The 18,567-nt window shown below is 38.1% G+C and overlaps 1 protein-coding gene across 1 annotated transcript in view; it reads right to left on the reverse strand.

The window, feature by feature from the left end:
• Oxct1 (3-oxoacid CoA-transferase 1) overlaps nt 1-18,567 on the reverse strand; it is a 134,420-nt gene that overhangs the window by 103,922 nt on the left and 11,931 nt on the right. The window contains exons 4-7 of the mRNA XM_070041107.1: nt 12,170-12,305; nt 8,490-8,639; nt 3,495-3,601; nt 1,156-1,216 (exon numbers count right to left, since the gene is read on the reverse strand). Of these exons, the coding sequence (XP_069897208.1) occupies nt 1,156-1,216; nt 3,495-3,601; nt 8,490-8,639; nt 12,170-12,305 (454 nt within the window). The remainder of the gene's footprint in view (nt 1-1,155; nt 1,217-3,494; nt 3,602-8,489; nt 8,640-12,169; nt 12,306-18,567) is intronic.

Here is an 18,567-nt window from a genome sequence, read left to right on the forward strand (position 1 = left end):
TAAAAAACTTATTAAAAAAATAAGACAGGCTCATCCTAACAGGAAAAAAAGATTTTCATAGAATTATCTCCCAAAATAAAGCATTCTGTCCTTTGTTCTCAAAGAAGAAATGCTGATATCTCTAGTTTTAGAGAAGTCTGTAAAGTCAATAAGTGTTAAGATATCAATTATTTTAAACCGTCTGACAGCTCTTTCTCCAGTAAGGGTTCAGATATAGGCCATGGAGAGATCATTAAAATGGTTCAATAAATAAAGAGCAGAGATTAGACAGAGAAAGTAAACCATATTGTTTAATTCAGGAAGTATACAGAAAAAAAAGTATACTGGAAAAAAATCACAGGGTGAAAGTACCATATTCCCACCATTATGAGAGTCCCTCTTACTTCCCTCCAGAGGAACAGATATTTGATGATATGTGATGATTTCAAGCACACCCCCATGAATCACCATCTTAGGCAGCTGCTAGTGAATCAAAAGATGGAACACACACACTACCATCAGATGAAATACCCAGAAGATATCTCCTCATTTCCAGAACTCAAACTGGGTTCCTATAAGGAACTATTTTATTCAAGCACCAAAGAACTTTGTTTTTAGTTTGACATCAGTAATCACTTTATTATATACATGCTTATCAAAATATTGTATTTTCTATCTTAAGTATATGATAAATATAAAAATTATTTAAATGTCTATCTGAAAAACTTTTCCTGATTGATTATATTTTGTCACTCATGGTAACATGGCTAGAATATCATATGTCTAGTAATTGAATTTAGTTATGGCTATAAGCAAAATTGTTACTCTGAGTCTAAATGATTGTGGTATCAGGGCCCAGCTAGCAAAAAGGAGGTGAGATTCAGTTTAGTGCAGTCACTGATTTATACTTTTTTTTCTTAAAGATCATTTATAAGATGGCCCACAGTTGGATTCCCCAACGAAAGCATTCTAGTGAGATCCTAGATGGCCACAAGGCTGTCATTCATTATACCAGTTACTGTATATTTAAATAGAATCCAAAAAGGAAAAAAAAAAACCCAAGGGTGTCATTGCTTGCCCTCAGTAAACAAACAGGCTGATACATTAAACTAATGACTAAGATCAAATTATTTAAAAAGAAAAAATAAAGACCTCAGCAATAGTCTCTTGTCTTACCTCTACCACAGTGGTCCGCGCAGCTTTGCACATGGGCAAGTTGAAATTCCTTGCGGTTTTCCTGCATCACACACAGGGGAACAAAGGAAGGGAGGAAAGAGGATGAACACTAGGAAGCAGGTTGAATTATGAATTATGAAATAGGTGCCACTGATCAAGATGCATTGTACTCAAAAACCAACGTGTTGGCCAAAGGTGAAGGAATTCAAAGCTCGAGTATCTCACTACATGTGAAAGAAACTAGCATGCTGAGAATCTAGACCACTTGACCACGCTGTGCTAAGAGTTCTCATTTCACACAAAAGCTTAACAAACACTAGGGCAAGGCTTCCAATTGCCCCAGAGCAGTCAGGCAATGGAGCACAAGATAAACTCTTAGAAATGTTTTAAATAATCTAATAATCCATTTCCACTTGCTACTGTATAATTTATCTAAACTTTAAGTATATATTATATACTAAATATCAGTATAATGTAACTACATTATAGATAGGTATATATACACAAATATATATACTTTACACCAATATGTCAAATAAAGTAGACGTATGGCAAAATGTCTCTAGTAATTGCAAAAAGTAGTTATACTTTAAAAAAAAATAGCTGAATTCAGTAAGGCACTGGTGACTCATGCCTATAATCCTAGCTACTCAGGAGGCTGAGATCTGAGGATCGTGGTTCAAAGTCAGCTCAAGCAGAAAAGTTCTCAGGAGACTCTAATTAACCACTCAAAAAACTGGAAGTGGAGCTGTGGCTCAAAGTGGTAGAGCACTAGCCCTGAGCAAAAGAGCTCAGAGACAGCACCCAGGCCCTGAGTCCAAGCCCCACAACTGTAAAAAAAAAAAAGGGGGGTGGCTGAATTCAAGATATTATAAGATATTATAGCATTACTATCACATAAGTTCTTTAGAAATAAACTATGCAAGGCACAGTAGCTCAAGCCTATCATCCTAGCCACTTAGGAGGTAGGGAATCACAGGATGACATTTCAAGGCCAACACAGGCATAAAAGGTCATGAGATTCCATCCCTAAGAATGATTGGGTGTTGTGATGCACACTTGTCAATTCAGGCAAGAAGCACAATGGCTAGGCCCGATGGTACATTCCTGTCAACATCAGCAATACAAGAAAGCACTAGGCATAAAGTAAGATTCTACCTCAAAAACACCAAAGTTCAAAGAGGCTGGAGGAATGGCTCAAGTGGTAGAGCACATGCCTAGAAAATGTAAGGCCCTGATTTCAATCTTCAGTACTACACAGAAAAATAAAAAGAATCATGAGTGCCAATGAGAATCTAAATATGAGAAAGGATATGAGTTCTGTAACCTAAGAGCACAAATATGTACCTCTTAGTCTAAAAACAGTGTGTTTTACCAGAGGTGACACAATTTTCAAAGAACACCCAACTATTCTGGACACTAAATGTTTAGAAACCAATATGCTTGGGGTAATCAGGTGTTCAAAATAAATTAAGCCTGTGGCTACCCAGATAACTAGGAAAAAGTTGCACCATTATTCAGAACAATCAACTTTTCAGATAGAAACTTTACAAAGATATCAGAAGGACCAGGAAAGAATTTACTTAAATTATTACTAGCAATATTTTTCTAGAATATTAAAGCAATTTGACACATTAAGATGCCGGGTGCTAGTGGTTCACACCTGTAATCCTAGCTACTCAGGAGGTCAAGATCTGAGGGTAGCAATTCAAAGCCAATAAGGCAGGAAAGTCTGTGATATTCTTATCTCCAATTAACCACCAGAAACTGGAAGTGATACTGTGGCTCAAAGTGGTGGAGCACTAGCCTTGAGCAAAAAGAGCTTAGAGGCAGTGACTAGTCCCTGAGTTCAAGCCCCATGGACAAAAAAAAAAAATGAAAAAAGATAACATATAAATAGCAATTTCAAAAATTAATATCACATATTAACATACTTTCTAAGATAAAACCTAGCCATAATTACTAAAACACATGGGGAAAATAATAATTATACATATGTATGAGAGAACATAAATCCAATATTTCACATGCAATGCAACATTAACCTCAACAAATCACAAGGGACCTTCACAAGTCTATCATACCAGTTAGACTACAGAAAGGCAGAATTACGCCCATAATCATATATACATATGCAAATGATCATATATGATCATAGGTTATTGATGAGATGAATGTATAAATAACAAACTCACTATGATGTTCCTTTTTATCATAATTTAGGAAATACAGATTGCTGACATATAACACACAGCACACACACACACACACACACACACACACACACAGCACACGCACACATATATATATATACATATACTTTTTTAATATCACAATACCTGAAAATTATATTCCCAGCTCGGTCTGCTTTCCAGGCTTTCACCAAAGCAAAATCTCCTGTAATGGCTTCCTCCAAAATAAACTGCTGCCCTTTAAACTCCCTTACCTAAAGGAGACAACAAAGCCACCATCAGATATTTTTGTATAGGTGTGATTGTGATATGCACTCTCAGAGTCAGACAATAGAAGAGGAGGTCTCTTAAGGGAGAAGAATCCCAACAGAGACTTCTTAAGAGGCATTAGGCAACTTAGACTTTGTCAAAATGATCAAAGGAGAGATTAAAAGTAAAAAATGTGCAGAGGCCCACATGTGTTGGAGAAAATAAAATTCTACAAGCCTAAGGGACAGAACAGACTTTGTTAATATTCGGGTTATTTTTTGTGTGTGTATAAGTTATATTTGAAGGGTAGAAAACCATCTCTTTTTCCTTCTACCCCACAAAAAACAAACTTACGTAAATTACAAGATATGGTCTATGATTTTGTACATGAAAGTAGTTATAAAAAGATCTATTATCCTCATTTTCCTGTGGTCTTTAATTACCTATTCAGATTCTGAACTGAGAATTAGCAAATTGATTTGAAGAGGACTGACATACAGTATCTTCCTACTCACAAGCCTAATATATTCCCCTTTTATTGAAGTTTTCATTTACCTCTTTGAATATTTTTATCATTTTCTCTACAAAAGCTTTATATATTTTTCTTAGGTTTTATTCATGTGTACTTCATTCTTCCTTTCCTTCTAAGAAGGTTATATTTTATTTTATTACATCTCTGCCTCTGTCATTACTAATCTAATATAATGCTGATTTTTGTTTCTGTTTATTGCCTTTCAATTAGACTTTGAACGTTGGGAGAGGATATAAAGCAAAACTCGATCTTAGCATATGTTCCCCTTTTTATTTGGGGGAATTTGTCTCTGTGAATTAAGGAAAGAAGAGCTAAGCAATCACCATGGATGCTGTAGACCCATGCACAGGCTGGAGCTCAGTAGAGGTTCAACTCCAATCATGTTCCCACTGCACCATCTAGTGGAAAGAGACTGCATGCACTTTAGAGAAGGCTTGGATAGACAGTTGGGTACATTTGCTTTTGTTGTTTTTGATGAAGATCAAACTCAGGGCCTTGTATGTATAGGCAAGCACCCTACCACTGAACTTTTTAAACCCTGTATTAAACATAAATTGGTGCTTAAATAATATCCTATTTAAAGACAGTATCCCATTTTCTATATAGAAAATTGAATTTAGGAAATCATTAATCAATTTTGATTTTATTTAATATTAACCTATATGGAAGGTATTCATAAGCTATATAATAATACACAGTTACTCATTTTAAAATAGTTGATAGACTTGAAGATTCATCACTCTAAATATTGGTGTCAATAGCTAAATGTTTTTCATACAGACCTAGAAAATGGAAGTAAATACTTTCTAGCATATGACATAGTCAAAACAGAAGGCAGAAAGAATTTGTGTTTTCTTTCTTTTTTGTTTGTTTGTTTGTTTTTTGCAGATCTTAGGGCTTGAACTTAGGGTCTGAGCATTTTCCTTGAGCTTCTTTTGCTCAAGGCTAGCGCTCTACCACTTGTACTTCAGTGCTACTTCCAGATTATTCTGAGCAGTTTATTGGAGATGAGAAGACTCTCACGGACTCTGCCCATGCTGGCTTGGAACTCTGATCCTCAGATCTCAGCCTCCTTGAGTTTTTGTTTTTTTTTTTTTAACTATTCCAATTACACAAGTTCTTGGTATCTACACACTCACTGTTGCTGACTCTATTACTTACTCTGAACTCTAAGAAGGGGAAGAAACAAGTTTTGTCAAACTAGTATTATATATACATTCACTTGAAATGCACAGCTGTACACTTCAGTGTCTACTTCTTCATCTTTAGGTTATTGTTGAATCAACTCTGATCACATTTTCATTCCTTTCATTCTAGAGGGGGGGAAAAAAAGCAAAAGACTATTTAAGGTTACCAGTGACCTCCACTTCTGAAAAACTCTTCGTCAATTCTGATCTTTGTATTACTCAGCCTCCTCACACTCTAACTCAGCTGAGCCTCCTTCAACATGTACCTTATCTTTCAATCCCCTGTCTCCCCTCATCTTCACTAACTAGTATTCCTCCCCCACCCAGTTTTCTTTGCTGTTTATCCTCCTCTCCCTGACCATTAAGCATCAAAGAGGTGCTGGCCATCTGCACAGGTGCTGGCCATCTGCACATAGACCCAAGCCACCCATCTCACCCCGTTGCCACCAGAGTTCTTATCCCAGCCCCAAATTCTCCCCTGACCTGACGCCTGCCAAACACCTCTGAATGTCTGGATGTCTCAAATGACAGACTGAGCTCTTTGACTGCCCCCATGGGTTTCTTATCACAGAAAGCAGGATGCTTGATTCTTCTTTTACACATCACAACCAATCCACCAGCAAATCTTCTTGTGGCTCCACCATCTCCATTTATAGTCCAACTGCTTCATCCTAATTTCTCTTTATCACCTTATTCAAACGAGCCACCTCCCACCACTTCTGCTCTTGGCCCCCTACAAAACAACAACAAAAGCATAAAACTTGCCACTCCTTAATCCAGAGCCCGTAGGCTCAGTCCAGTAATCCTAGCTACTCACGAGGCTGAGCTCTGAGGGTCATGGTTTAAAGTAGCCCAGACAGGAATGTCTATGAGACTCATCTCCAATAAACTACCAAAAAGCCAGAAGTAGAGCTGTGGCTCAAGGGGTAGAGTGCTAGCCTTGAGTAAAAGAAGCTCAGGGGCAGCACCCAGGCCTTGAGTTCAAGCCCCATGACTGACAAACAAAAACAAAAACAAAAAAATCCTCACTACCCATCTAACTTAGAACACACCACACTCCCATCCCCATCCACAGTTCTCCATCGGTGAGCTGCAAGCCCTGTGTGGATCTGGCTCCTGTTCCTACCTCCATGCCCAGCACTCTCTGCCTCATGGGCTCTACCCTCATGTTTTCTGGTCTCACAAGCAGTGTAGTAAGCCTGCAGCCCCCTCAGGACCTTGAACTTCCTCTTCTTTCCAACCAAAACAGGATCGGCTCATCTCTACCTGCCTCATTCTCATTTTACTCAGGTCTCCACCAAATGTGCCCTGGCAAAAGCTTTCATTTGCCACTAAATCTGGAACCTCACCTCCCTAGCCACAAATGGCTCTCTTTGTCTATAAACTCCCTGGATTTTCTTCACAGCAATTCCAGTATCTACAATGTGTGTCCTTTTGTTATCAACTCCTCCACTAGCAAGCAGACTTGCTCTAGCAGGGTTTGGGAACGTCAGGTCCACCTGCCATATAAGGCCAGCAAAGTCATCTTGAATATGACAGACAGATACATATGCTTCTCCTACAGCCATCATCCACTACCTGAAACCCACCTGCCTGTATTGATTGTTTTGTGTGGGCCACAAATGATGTTATAAATTTCCAGAAGGTTCCCCATCCCTGGCAGACAATGTGTATTTCCACAGTGCTTAGCAAAGTACCAGGAAAAGAACAGGACCTCAATAAACATTACAAAATAAAGAAATTAACTTTCTCTTCTAACCACAAGCCACTGAAATAAAGAGCTAGTGAGAATTATTTCAAGAAATAATTTGTTATATTCCCTGGGGCTATAACAGTATTACAAAGATACTAAATTCATGCATCTGGCTCTGGTCAGAAATGAACCTAGGAGTCTTTGTGACTCCTTTGATCTGTTGTGTTGTTGTTGTTGTTGTTCATTTTTCCAGGATAAGCTAATGTAATCATTTCTAATAAACTATCAAAGTGTTAATCTAATTATCCTGGACACTTATATCATGGTCTATTATAAAGATTGATATTTTTTTCTTAGTTTAGGTTCCTGGTTTTTGTTTTTGTTTTTTTACTCTAACAAGAAATCTTTTTAACCTAATTAAAGCAGCAAGGGGGGAAAGCTTGAATGTGAAATGTTAAGAAAGACTTTGAATCAATATAGGTCACTCTCAGCAGAAAGACAAAGATCCAGATGGAGAGTGTGACTGGGCAAACACTGAACAGTGAAGGATGCATTCAATGACTCTTGTCTTTCCCTAGAACAAAGGGACAGACCAGCATCCTTACAGACACAAAAATGGTACTTCACTCACTTCCCTAGAGGTATAAGCGCAGCATCTCTGCAAGGATCACTCTCTTGACCCATCTGGACAAGGGGAAAGGAAAAGTGTTTAAAAACATAGTGAAGAAATATTGGCCTGAGTCATTTTAAAAAATATTTCAAATTTGAATATCTCAGTAACTGTAGCTATAGGCCCACTGATCTTGACCAGGCAAGTTGCCTACTAAAGATATTTGACCTTAAACATTCTAAGTAAATCTGTTATCCAAATGAAAAGATCATGTCCCAAAACATAAGCTATAAAGGTCATAATGCAAAGTCTTTGTTATTCCATTATATGATTATAACTGTCTCATTATATGAGTATAACTGTCTCTTTCAAGATTTCAGACAAACTTTCCTTTATTTTGGATTTATTTTTCCCCCACTTCAGTCACAGTAGGATGGATCTGGACATAAAAGTTGAATACCCTAAGTATCTTTCAAGATTTCAGACAAACTTTCCTTTATTTTGGATTTATTTTTCCCCCACTTCAGTCACAGTAGCATGGATCTGGACATAAAAGTTGAATACCCTAAGTATCAAACAACCCTATTTTCCACAGAAGCATAATCAAAATCAAAAATGTTCACGTATTTAAAAACACCTTCCATAACATCAGTGAGCTAATCTTGACTAGTATATTAATTACATAGGGATGACAATCCTTTTTCTTTTTACTGGCAAATACCCAAATTTAGCTAGAACTCTCACTTCACATAATTATGAAAATGGAGGAATGGCTTTTCTTATCAAGATAATTTCCCCTAGTAGGGTAGGTCTACCCAAACACTCACAGGAAAAGAGTCGTTCCAGTGTTGTGTGGTGCAATGATTCTTACCTCTCGTGGCTGACTGGCAATAGCAATGGTGCCATCGGTGTTGTACTTGATGGGGGCTCCTCCTTCTTGTACCAGGGTCCCATACCCTGTGCTGGTGTAAAATGCAGGAACTCCAGCCCCTCCTGCACGAATCCTCTCTGCAAGTGTGCCCTACAAATGAGCAATCGACACTCCATACAAAGTTCATCATATGCAGCTCTGTCTGGGGACATAAAAGCTGTTAGCCATGGATCCCATTCCCGAAAGACTCATAGTTGTAAAAGTTACCTACCAAGGTATGCTTTCCTAGGGAATCAATTTTATCAAAGTTTCTGCCACACTGGACAATAATCATTGCTTTCTTAATCCTCATTCAAAATTTAATCACTTATTTACCTATCCATGCTTCCAACATCCAGACTCAGACCCAACTTCCTCTTGATAATCACCTTATAAAAATGGCTAATGCTTCTGAATCAAATTGCAAATCTAAGCTATGTAACTGTAGCTGTATATCATTAAATGTTGTGTTTTACTGTGTGCCATGCATAAGTGCATGTCATTGGTAAAAACAAGTCAGCAAGGCATGGAGATATCTCACAGTTGGGAGACTGAGACCGGAGGATGGAGAGCTCAGGCCAGCCTGGGCTACAAGACCCTTTCCAGAAAAGCAAGAATACCAAAACGGAACAAAAAAAATCAACAATATAAAGAGTTCAATTTTATTTTAGAATGTATGTTATATCATTTCACAAGTGTTTTTACTAAATTATTTAAGCAAGGCAAAAAATCTAAAGACAAAAAAAATAAGACACTCAGGTAAATGGGCTGTTTTTGTTTTTTGTTCTTTTAATAATATTTTATTTTATTATAAAGGTGATATACAGAGGAGTTACACTTACATACATTAAGGTAATGAGTACATTTCTGGTCGAACCTTGTTACCCCCTTCCCCGTTTTCTCCCACTTTCCCTCCAGTTCTTCAAATTTTATTGTACAGCCGATATAGCTGCAAATAAAGTTTCTTTGTGGCTCCTTTTGGAACAACTTTTCTATGGATGACCCTTCCCAGTCCTAGGTATTCAAACTTACCTTCCTAGGTCTCTTTTACCCCCAACTGACTAGAAAGCCCAGGTTTCCTGTGGGCAAAACTCCTTGAATCCATCTTGAAGACCTGGAGAACACTGAAAGCTATTGTTGGGGTCTTGCTACTCGATGACTGATTGGCTGACCAATCACTAGTCAGAATTAACACAGTCTCTTCACATTGCCAGAAACTGAGAACTATTCTCTCTATTAATGAGGGCTTTTAAATACTTAAAGAAGGGACAGTTAGTTGGAATGTCCCACTGTATCATTTGTATTGGAGGATACATGCGATAGGAGGGTATTTCAAGCACAACTGTAAATATTCCAGATTCTCCACTCTCTGGTCTGCAGAGATGACTCTAATTGTGCTATATTTTAAGTTAATAACATTGAAAATATTGTCATTAAAACAACCATGGACTGGAGGTGTGGCTCAACTGAGCTCCAGCCATGAGCAAAAAATATTGTGTACATGGGTCCTGAGTTCAAGCCCTCATCCCAACACACACACACACACACACACACACACACACACACACACACACACACACACACACACACACACACACACACACACAGACACACACACACACACACACACCAACAATGCTCCCTTCTTTAAAATGCTTTTTATGTATATCCTCCCTGAGGACTCACCCTCTCTCCAACTTGGTAAAAGCCTGAAAGAAAACTGTTCATAACGATGGGCGCTGTACTAGTACCACCAAGCCCTCATTCTTACCCCTTGCATAAGTGCTAATCCCTACCCCCTCATCAATGCCTCACAAGCTTCAGACTCACTGTTCATTTGTGGGCCACTGAGTTCAAGGAAGATGAGAGCAATCTCTTTTAGATTAAAAAAATGTAATAGAAATATTCTTAAAGTTCCTTTACTGTGTATATAACCTCTGTAGATAATAAGAATAATAAGATTGCTGAATAAAAGATACCAAAGGTAACTGAAAACCAGGTACCAGTGGCTCATACCTGTAACCCTAGCTACTCAGGAGACTGAGATCTGAGGATCATAATTCAAAGCCAGGTTTATCTCCAATAAACTGCTCAAAAAAAAAAAAAAAAGAGAGAGAAGAAGGAAAAGAAGAGAAAAGAAAACCCAAGGGGAAATGGCACTGTGGCTCTAATGGTAGACCACTAGGCTTGAGCAAAAGAAGCTCAAGGACAGCACCCAGGCCCTGAAATCAAGCCCAGGACTAGCAAAAAAATAAAAAATAAATAAATAAATAAAATAAAGTAACTAGAAGGTTAATCTTCAACAGCTTAACACCCAAAAGTCTGCGTTCTCTTTCTTTACCACCAGTCTCTCTGCCCACCAGTAGACTGAGCTGGCTGAAACTCTGATCTCAAGACTTCCCAGACCCCTCAACTGTGACAAATAAATCCTGTTGTTGTCAGAACACTGTGGTATTTTGTTATAATCTAAGCAGACCAGTGTGTTTTCACAAAACTTCAGATGAAAATTTGAGTGAGGATCAAACTAGCTCAAATGCTATGCAAAACACAGGCAACAATGCCATAGGATGACCAGGTTGTATCTGTTATACTATGAGGCCTTAGTTAGAAAGAGCAGTCTTTATACCTGCTCTCTAGACCAGAATAAATCTGATTTGATGAAATGATTTCTTTTAACAAAATTCTGCTACATCATGTTTAACCAACTTGGTCAAGTCAAGGAGACAGTATTTTCAAGTAGAGTGACAGGCTTAACTTTAGAGACAAAGGCAGAATTCATCCAAATGAAAGATCACCACAGTGACCTTGTATTTTCAAGTAGAGTGACAGGCTTAACTTTAGAGACAAAGGTAGAACTCATCCAAATGAAAGATCACCACAATGACCTTGTAGACCAATGCTTTACCCAACTGGCTCCAAAACGTTTGCTTTCCTCTATAAGAAACCCTTCAACCAGTAAGGAGATGGTTTCAAATATAGGTGGAAATTTACTAAATAAATTACACTAAGTCTTTGCAGTTCTAGCTTTTTCTCTGAGATACAAAGAGATTCACTCATATATTCCTAAAGTTCTCAGAAATTTCTATTTCTGTGATTTTTAAAAGTAATTTTTGGGACAACCCCAAACACTTCAGCTTTCTTCTAACATAATTATATCAGCAGCTCAGATAACTTCACTAGAAATATCTCCTTTTTCAGCGTAGAGTGGGAAGAAAATATTCATCCTCTAGTAATTAGTAGGTGTGACTTATAAACAAGATCCTTTGGCTTGGCAAAATAATATCCCTTCTATCTTGCATAAAAATAAATAAATAAATAAGGAGCCAGGCGCCAGTGGCTCACGCCTGTAATCCTAGTTACTCAGAGGCTAAGATCTGAGGACAGTTCAAAGCCAGCCCCAGCAGGAAAATCCATGAGACTCTTATCTCCAATTAACCACAAGAAAACCAGAAGTGGTGCTGTGGCTCAAGTGGTAGAGCGCTTGCCTTGAGCTGAAGAGCTCAGGGACAATGCTCAGGCCCAGAGTTCAAGCCCCACAACTGAAAAAAAAAAAAAAGAAAAGAAAAATTAAGGGTGGGAGGGGTAGGAATAAATTTCTCAGTAATCTAATACTATGAAAGAAAAGTAGGAAATTTCCTCACCTGAGGTATCAGCTCTACTTCTAATTCACCAGATAAATATTGTCGTTCAAATTCTGCATTTTCTCCCACATACGAAGAGATCATACGTTTTATCTGCTTAGAGTGAAGTAAAAGGCCCAGGCCAAAGTTGTCAACCCTAGAAGGAAAATAAGAGTAATTCACAACATAAGACCATCTGACATATATTTTTTAAAAGATGAAATTGTATTAATTTGGAGGAAATGAAATCCTCTTTGCTAAAGCATTTAATCAACATTCTCCATTCCTTGCCACCCAAAAAAAAAACTTGAAAGGTGGCTATTTTTTCTTGTTTTATAACTGAGGAAGCTAAGGCTAAAAAAGTTTGATTTCTTACCATCGCAAGCAATAAAGGACATGGCTAATATTCAAATCCACATCCATCCTGTAACTCTACTACACATTTGTTCACTTAACTTAATTTGTATTACTTAATTTAATCGTACTGTTTTCTTCAACATGGCTTTGATTTAACATGTCAGTTTATATGTACAATGCATCTTGATTAGAATCACTGCTTCCACTATCCTCCTATTCCCTTTTACTTATCAAGTTTTCACATACGTACATTGTTGTGGCTGTTTTCCATCTACTTCACTAGCAAGAAGATTATAGGTAGAAGAGTAATCTGTATCTGCTAAATTCCATATTCCTTCCATTAATATCCTTATAACTTTGAAGTTGGGAGTTCAAGTATTGTTGGTTATTTCTGTTAATTAGGAAGTTTTTTCTTTATTTTTATCATCAAAAAATTACACCTATAATTTCAAGGAAAGTGAATGAGACTAAACAAATTAATATTTGACAATTCCTAATTTTTTTAGCCACTTTATCCCTCTCCTCCCAAAAGTTTCAGAAACAGGTTTAACAATTACAGAAACATTTCTAATATAACAAAGAATACTTGTCCTTAAGCTATCAAGATATTTTTAAGCATGAAATGTTTTAATGATGTAAACATCAATGAGCTATCAATACAAACATGAAAGGATAGTTAAATTTAAATAAATAAATAAAATACTAAGTGTTGGCTAGGAGGTGAAACATCAGAACAGATGAGGATAAGGGAAGTTGATATATCCACTAGGGAAAAAGTGTTAGCAGTCTCTATAAAAGCTGTACATATTCATATGCTATGAGTCAGGAGTTCCACTCTCTGTTCTGACCCAAAAGGAATGCACACTTAAGTTTATCAACAGGCACATACCAGGCCTGCCACAATAAAAAAAAAGTCTCAGGTCTTTTTTTTTCTGGTTTGTTTTACACAAATTCAACACAATACACCAATAATGATCAACTATGTCCAACCACTAGATGAATCTCAAAAAAAAAAAAAATGTTAATCAAAAGTAGGCTGGCCACCAGTGGTTCTTGCCTAATCCTAACTACTCAAGAGGCTGAGATCTGACACAGCTCAAAGGGAGCTGGGTCAGGAAAGCTAATGAAACCTTTATTTTCAAAGTAACTATCCAAGAAGCCAGAAGTAGAGCTCTGGTTCTCATGACAAAGCACTAGCCTTAAGAAAAGAAACAGAAAGACACAGGAACCGAGGGAAACAGGAGAAAACATACAACAGCGGGAACTAAGCAACTCAAGAGCAGCCATGGGAGGGAGGGAATGAGAGGGAAAGAGGGAACAGCTGACACTGGGAAAAAGGAAAGAAAGGTACGTATTACCTGATGTGGAAGAAATAACTGTATTGCCAAAGCTCATAGAATTCACAAACTTCATAGACCATGATAAAGACAATTTGCCCCATGGGGAGAAAAAAACTATCACTAACCTTTGCATACAAATGTTTCTTTGATGAGTGTACAGCTCATAATACCATCCCTGTAATTTGGTTATTCCATGTAAGTTTCTACTAGCTGCTTAGGCTCATAATGGTTTGTTTTGCTTTTTGTTTGTTTGGTTAGTTAATTTTTTGGCCCTTCTATTGACCTTGGTATTCTTTTACATCATTGAGTTACAGAAATAAAACTGTTATTTATTGGCTAGACTCATGGTTAGTTTTATTTAAAATTTGTTTTTATTAAAATCTAGACAAAAAAAGGAAAAGAAGCTTAAGATAGAACTCAGGCCCTGAGTTAAAAACCCCAATACAGGCACAAAATTAAAAAAAAATTAAGAAGGAATGATGCAAGCTGGACACTGGTAGCTCATACCTATAATCTCAGGAGGCTGAGACCTGAGGATCGTGGCTCAAAAACCAATCTGGACAGGAAAGTCTGTGAGACCCTTATTTCCAACTAATCACTAAAAAGCCAGAAATAGAGCACAAGTGGTAGAGCACTAGCCTTGAGCTATATAGTTCAGGGACAGCCCACAGGTCTTGAGTTCAAGCCCCAGGACTGGCGTGCGCGCGCACACACACACACACACACACACACACACACACACACACACACACACACACACACACACGCACGCACACACACACTATACAAAAGAATACCTTCTGAGTTATCTCTTTTATATGAACTTCAAAATCAGAAAAAAAAACTAGTATATAAGGTCAGAAGTAAGGATAATGAAGGACCTTGGTGGTGGCAGGAAAACACAGCGACTGAAAAGAACATTACAGGCTGTCTGAAGAACTAGCCAAATTCTGTTTCTTCATCTGACTGTTGGTTACAGGGGTGGGACGTTTCTAAAACTCCATTTGTGTATCTATGATATGTTCACTCTTCCATATACAACTCTTCACTATGCTTCAACAGTTGTTTTTTAAGACAGAAATATAAACGTACAGTCAGAACAGTTTTTATAAACAGGTCTTTATTCACTTTTCCTCTCAATTCCTTCAGTGTTCTCTGATGGTTCCTCCCCTGTGAAGCTCTGTTTTACATAATTAATTCCTCTATCAGACCCTCACTGAGTGCTTACTAGGTCTCAGGGCTAGGATATCAGACTCAGAAGCTATCACCATGAATCAGGCCTGTTCCTGTACCCTGAAAGTAGATAAATAGAACGAATAGATCAATAGAATAAGTATAGAAGAAAAAATTTTACCTCAAGGCTATAATGATATCAGAGGAAAGATGTGCTTAGAGAAGTCTTCAGGCCCTGTGGTAAGAGCAGTGAAGATCAAAAATCTCAACTGCTAGTAGAGAAAGAAAGCACAAAAAAAATTCAGAAAGTGGCACTGAAATGTATGGAAGAAAGAAAACCACACTATCAGCACAGGGGATGGAGGAGCTGACGGTGTTAAGGCCCCTCTGGCAAGATGTTCAGGAAGCTCCAAGCCTAGTGTGACTGAGCTTTGGAGTAGAGGCAAAGCAGCAGGATGGGTGGAAGGGGACCAGGTTGTGATCTGTCTCAAAGGACTTCATCCTAAAGGACATAAAGACCCTGAGAATAATTTTTTTTTGGCCTAAGGCTGGAACTTGAACTGGGTACCTGATGCTTTTGCTCATTAGCTAACACTCTTACCAACTGAGCTACACCTTCAATACCTCCTGTAGATAATTTTAAGCAGAAATGTAGTAGCTTACACAATTAATTGAAGAACTTCAGCAATAAAAGGCAGGGAGACCAGTCAAGAGGTTTCAAATAGTCCAAGCAAGCAATTATGGGCAACTGTAGCAAAGAGACACTTAAGGAAAATGATTTACTCATAAGGCTTGTTGACCATCCTGGCATAGACACCCACTGCAGAATTCTGGTTCTGGCAAAGGAGCATAGTGGGAAAGTGAGCTGAGAGAAATTAATCTAATGCTCATTAGAGAGAATCTATTTGTTTGACCAGAAAAAATGTTTAAGTATGATAACTTGTGTGAGAAACCACTGACACTTCTTTTAACCTTCATTCCAGCTCACATGGCTTCTTCTTAATTCTTAGGTTGTGTTACATCCAAGCCTCCTTCTTCTCCAGGCAGTCCTGAACACCATACCTCAAAATGCTTGAGTAAAAGGTATACTGTTAACTTTCCATTAAAATTGTTTTACATTGCCCAGCTAGCTCAGTTGGTAGAACATGAGACTCTTATGTAAACCTATCATTCAAATATTGAACCTGATAATACCTTTTCCAAACTTACTATGTGTATAAAAAGATCTGCATTAGCCGGGCACCAGTGGCTCACAACTGTAATCCTAGCTACTCAGGAGGCTGAGATCTGAGGATTGTGGTTCAAAGCCAGTTTGGCCAGGAAAGTCTATGAGACTCTTATCTCCAATAAACCACTCAGAAAACCAGAAATGATGCAGTGGATCAAGTGGTAGAGCACTAGCCTTGAGCTGAAGACCTGAGGCACACTGTTCAGGCCTAGAATTCAAGCCCCATCACCACCAACAACAACAACAACAAAGATCTGTATTTAGCGTGGCATCATGAGTGGAATTAGTGTCCTTATACAAAAGACCCAAAGTGAAGGAAGGGGTGACATTGTCCAAAAAGAAATGTACTCTTTATCTGACTTATGTAACTGTAACCCCTCTGTTCATCACTTTTATAATAACAATTTTAAAAATTAAAGATCTATATTTATTTGATTTATTCTTATTGGTTTCAAAAAGAAAACTAGAGTTAACAAATATTTTCAAAAAGGTACCATGGAGATATACAAATTCCCTGCAGATTAATAATATGCTTTTCCACTAGAGGTCTCCAGATCCCTAAAACTTCTACATTTTACCAGTCCAACCTCTCTCTTATATTCGCTCATTCACACAGTACTTTCAAGCTTCTTTATCCCCCCCGCCCCCCACATCATATAGTCCTAATGTCTGGTTTGGACCCTAATTGGGTACCAAACTTAGCCTTTCCCATATCCTTCTTCCATCTTACTCGAGGTCTGCCTTATTCTTAACAATGTTCAATACAATGCTAATGAAGTGATCTTTAAGTTCTCTCTTACTGACCCCACCAAATCAACTGGGAAGTGTTGCCTCTACCTCCAAAATCTATCCAGAATCAAACAACTCCTCATTCCCACCTCTGTCCCTTGGACCATCTGTTGTCTGGATGCTGCAATAACTTTTGCTGTTTCAGCTCCTGCTTACTACAATCCACTAATAACCCAGCAGCCAAAGCAAGTACTGTAAAATAAAAAAGTCAAACAGCTTTATTCAAAGTCCTGACATCATGCTCACTATTCAGTTATAACAAAGGTGTTGAGAGAAGCCTGCAAGGCTGATCAGATCCCTTTTTCTGTCTCCAGTCTCACTCTTCCTAGTCTTTTTTTTTTTTTTTTTTTTGTCAGTCATGGGGCCTGGGTGCTGTCTCTCAGCTCTTCAGCTCAAGGCTAGCCTCTACCACTTGAGCCACAGTGCCACTTCCAGCCTTTTCCATTTATGTGGTGCTGAGGAATTGAACCAAGGGCCTCATGCATATGAGACAAGCATTCTACCACTGAGCCACCTTCCCAGCCCCTATTCTCCTTTCTGCTTGCTTTTCTACATCTGCTAGTATGAAGAAAATGTCTGGACTGATGTTCTTATGGGTATCTTTCATAAAAGCAGCAAGTTGAATACCCTTCTGACTAAAGCATACTTCTAATATTGGTAATAGCTCTTAGCCTTAATCTGTTCCATCTTAAGGCTAGTGTTGATAATGCTGGTATGTTCTTAATTCTAGAGTTCCTTACTACTCATTCTGCTTTCCCTCAACCCTTATCAATCAATACTTTAAAATAAATTCCTTTAAGCTGTGCTCTGGTGGCTCATGCCTGTAATCCTAGCTACTCAGGAAGCTGAGATCTGAGGATCGAGGGTCAAAACCAGCCCTCATGTCCAACAAACCACTCAGAAAACTGGAAGTGGAACATTGGCTCAAGTGGAGAGCGCTCACCTTGAGCTGAAGAGCTGAGGGACAGTATTCAAGTCCAGAATTCAGTCCCCACAACCAACAAAAATAAAATAAAATAAATACATTCCTTTAGTAAATGCTTCAATTAATGAGAACACCGATGTTAGATACTGATATTATACAAAACCCCAGCTGATAAAGTAATCCATGAAAGAGGATTTCTACAGTTTTAAATATCTGAAACCTCCATCAAGCCTAAAGAACCCCTCTAGAAACCAGAGGGTGGTTAGTCAATCACTAACCTGGCAATTTTTTGAACTACTCTTTCATATCTATTTGTCTTCTCAAAACATTACACATTTGAACTTAGCTCTGTCTAAAATGACCATTCTCTATTTGTTGATCTTGGCTCTAAGGAATATTATGCATTCAGCCTTTGCCCAGTTTTAAACTAATATTCTAACATAACAAATAACAGAAGATAAGACGTTCAGCCCAGACTATGACTGGACCAGATTTTTAAAAAGTCAATCATTACGTCTTGAAAACACTATTTGATTGCCAGATGTGGGTGGCTCATGCCTATAATCCCAGCTACACAGGAGGTTGAGATCCAATAGCTAATTTATGC

The sequence above is a fragment of the Dipodomys merriami genome, unplaced genomic scaffold (genome assembly GCF_024711535.1).
Source record: "Dipodomys merriami isolate MVZ:Mamm:240054 unplaced genomic scaffold, mDipMer1.0.p SCAF_30, whole genome shotgun sequence".
Taxonomy (NCBI): domain Eukaryota; kingdom Metazoa; phylum Chordata; class Mammalia; order Rodentia; family Heteromyidae; genus Dipodomys; species Dipodomys merriami.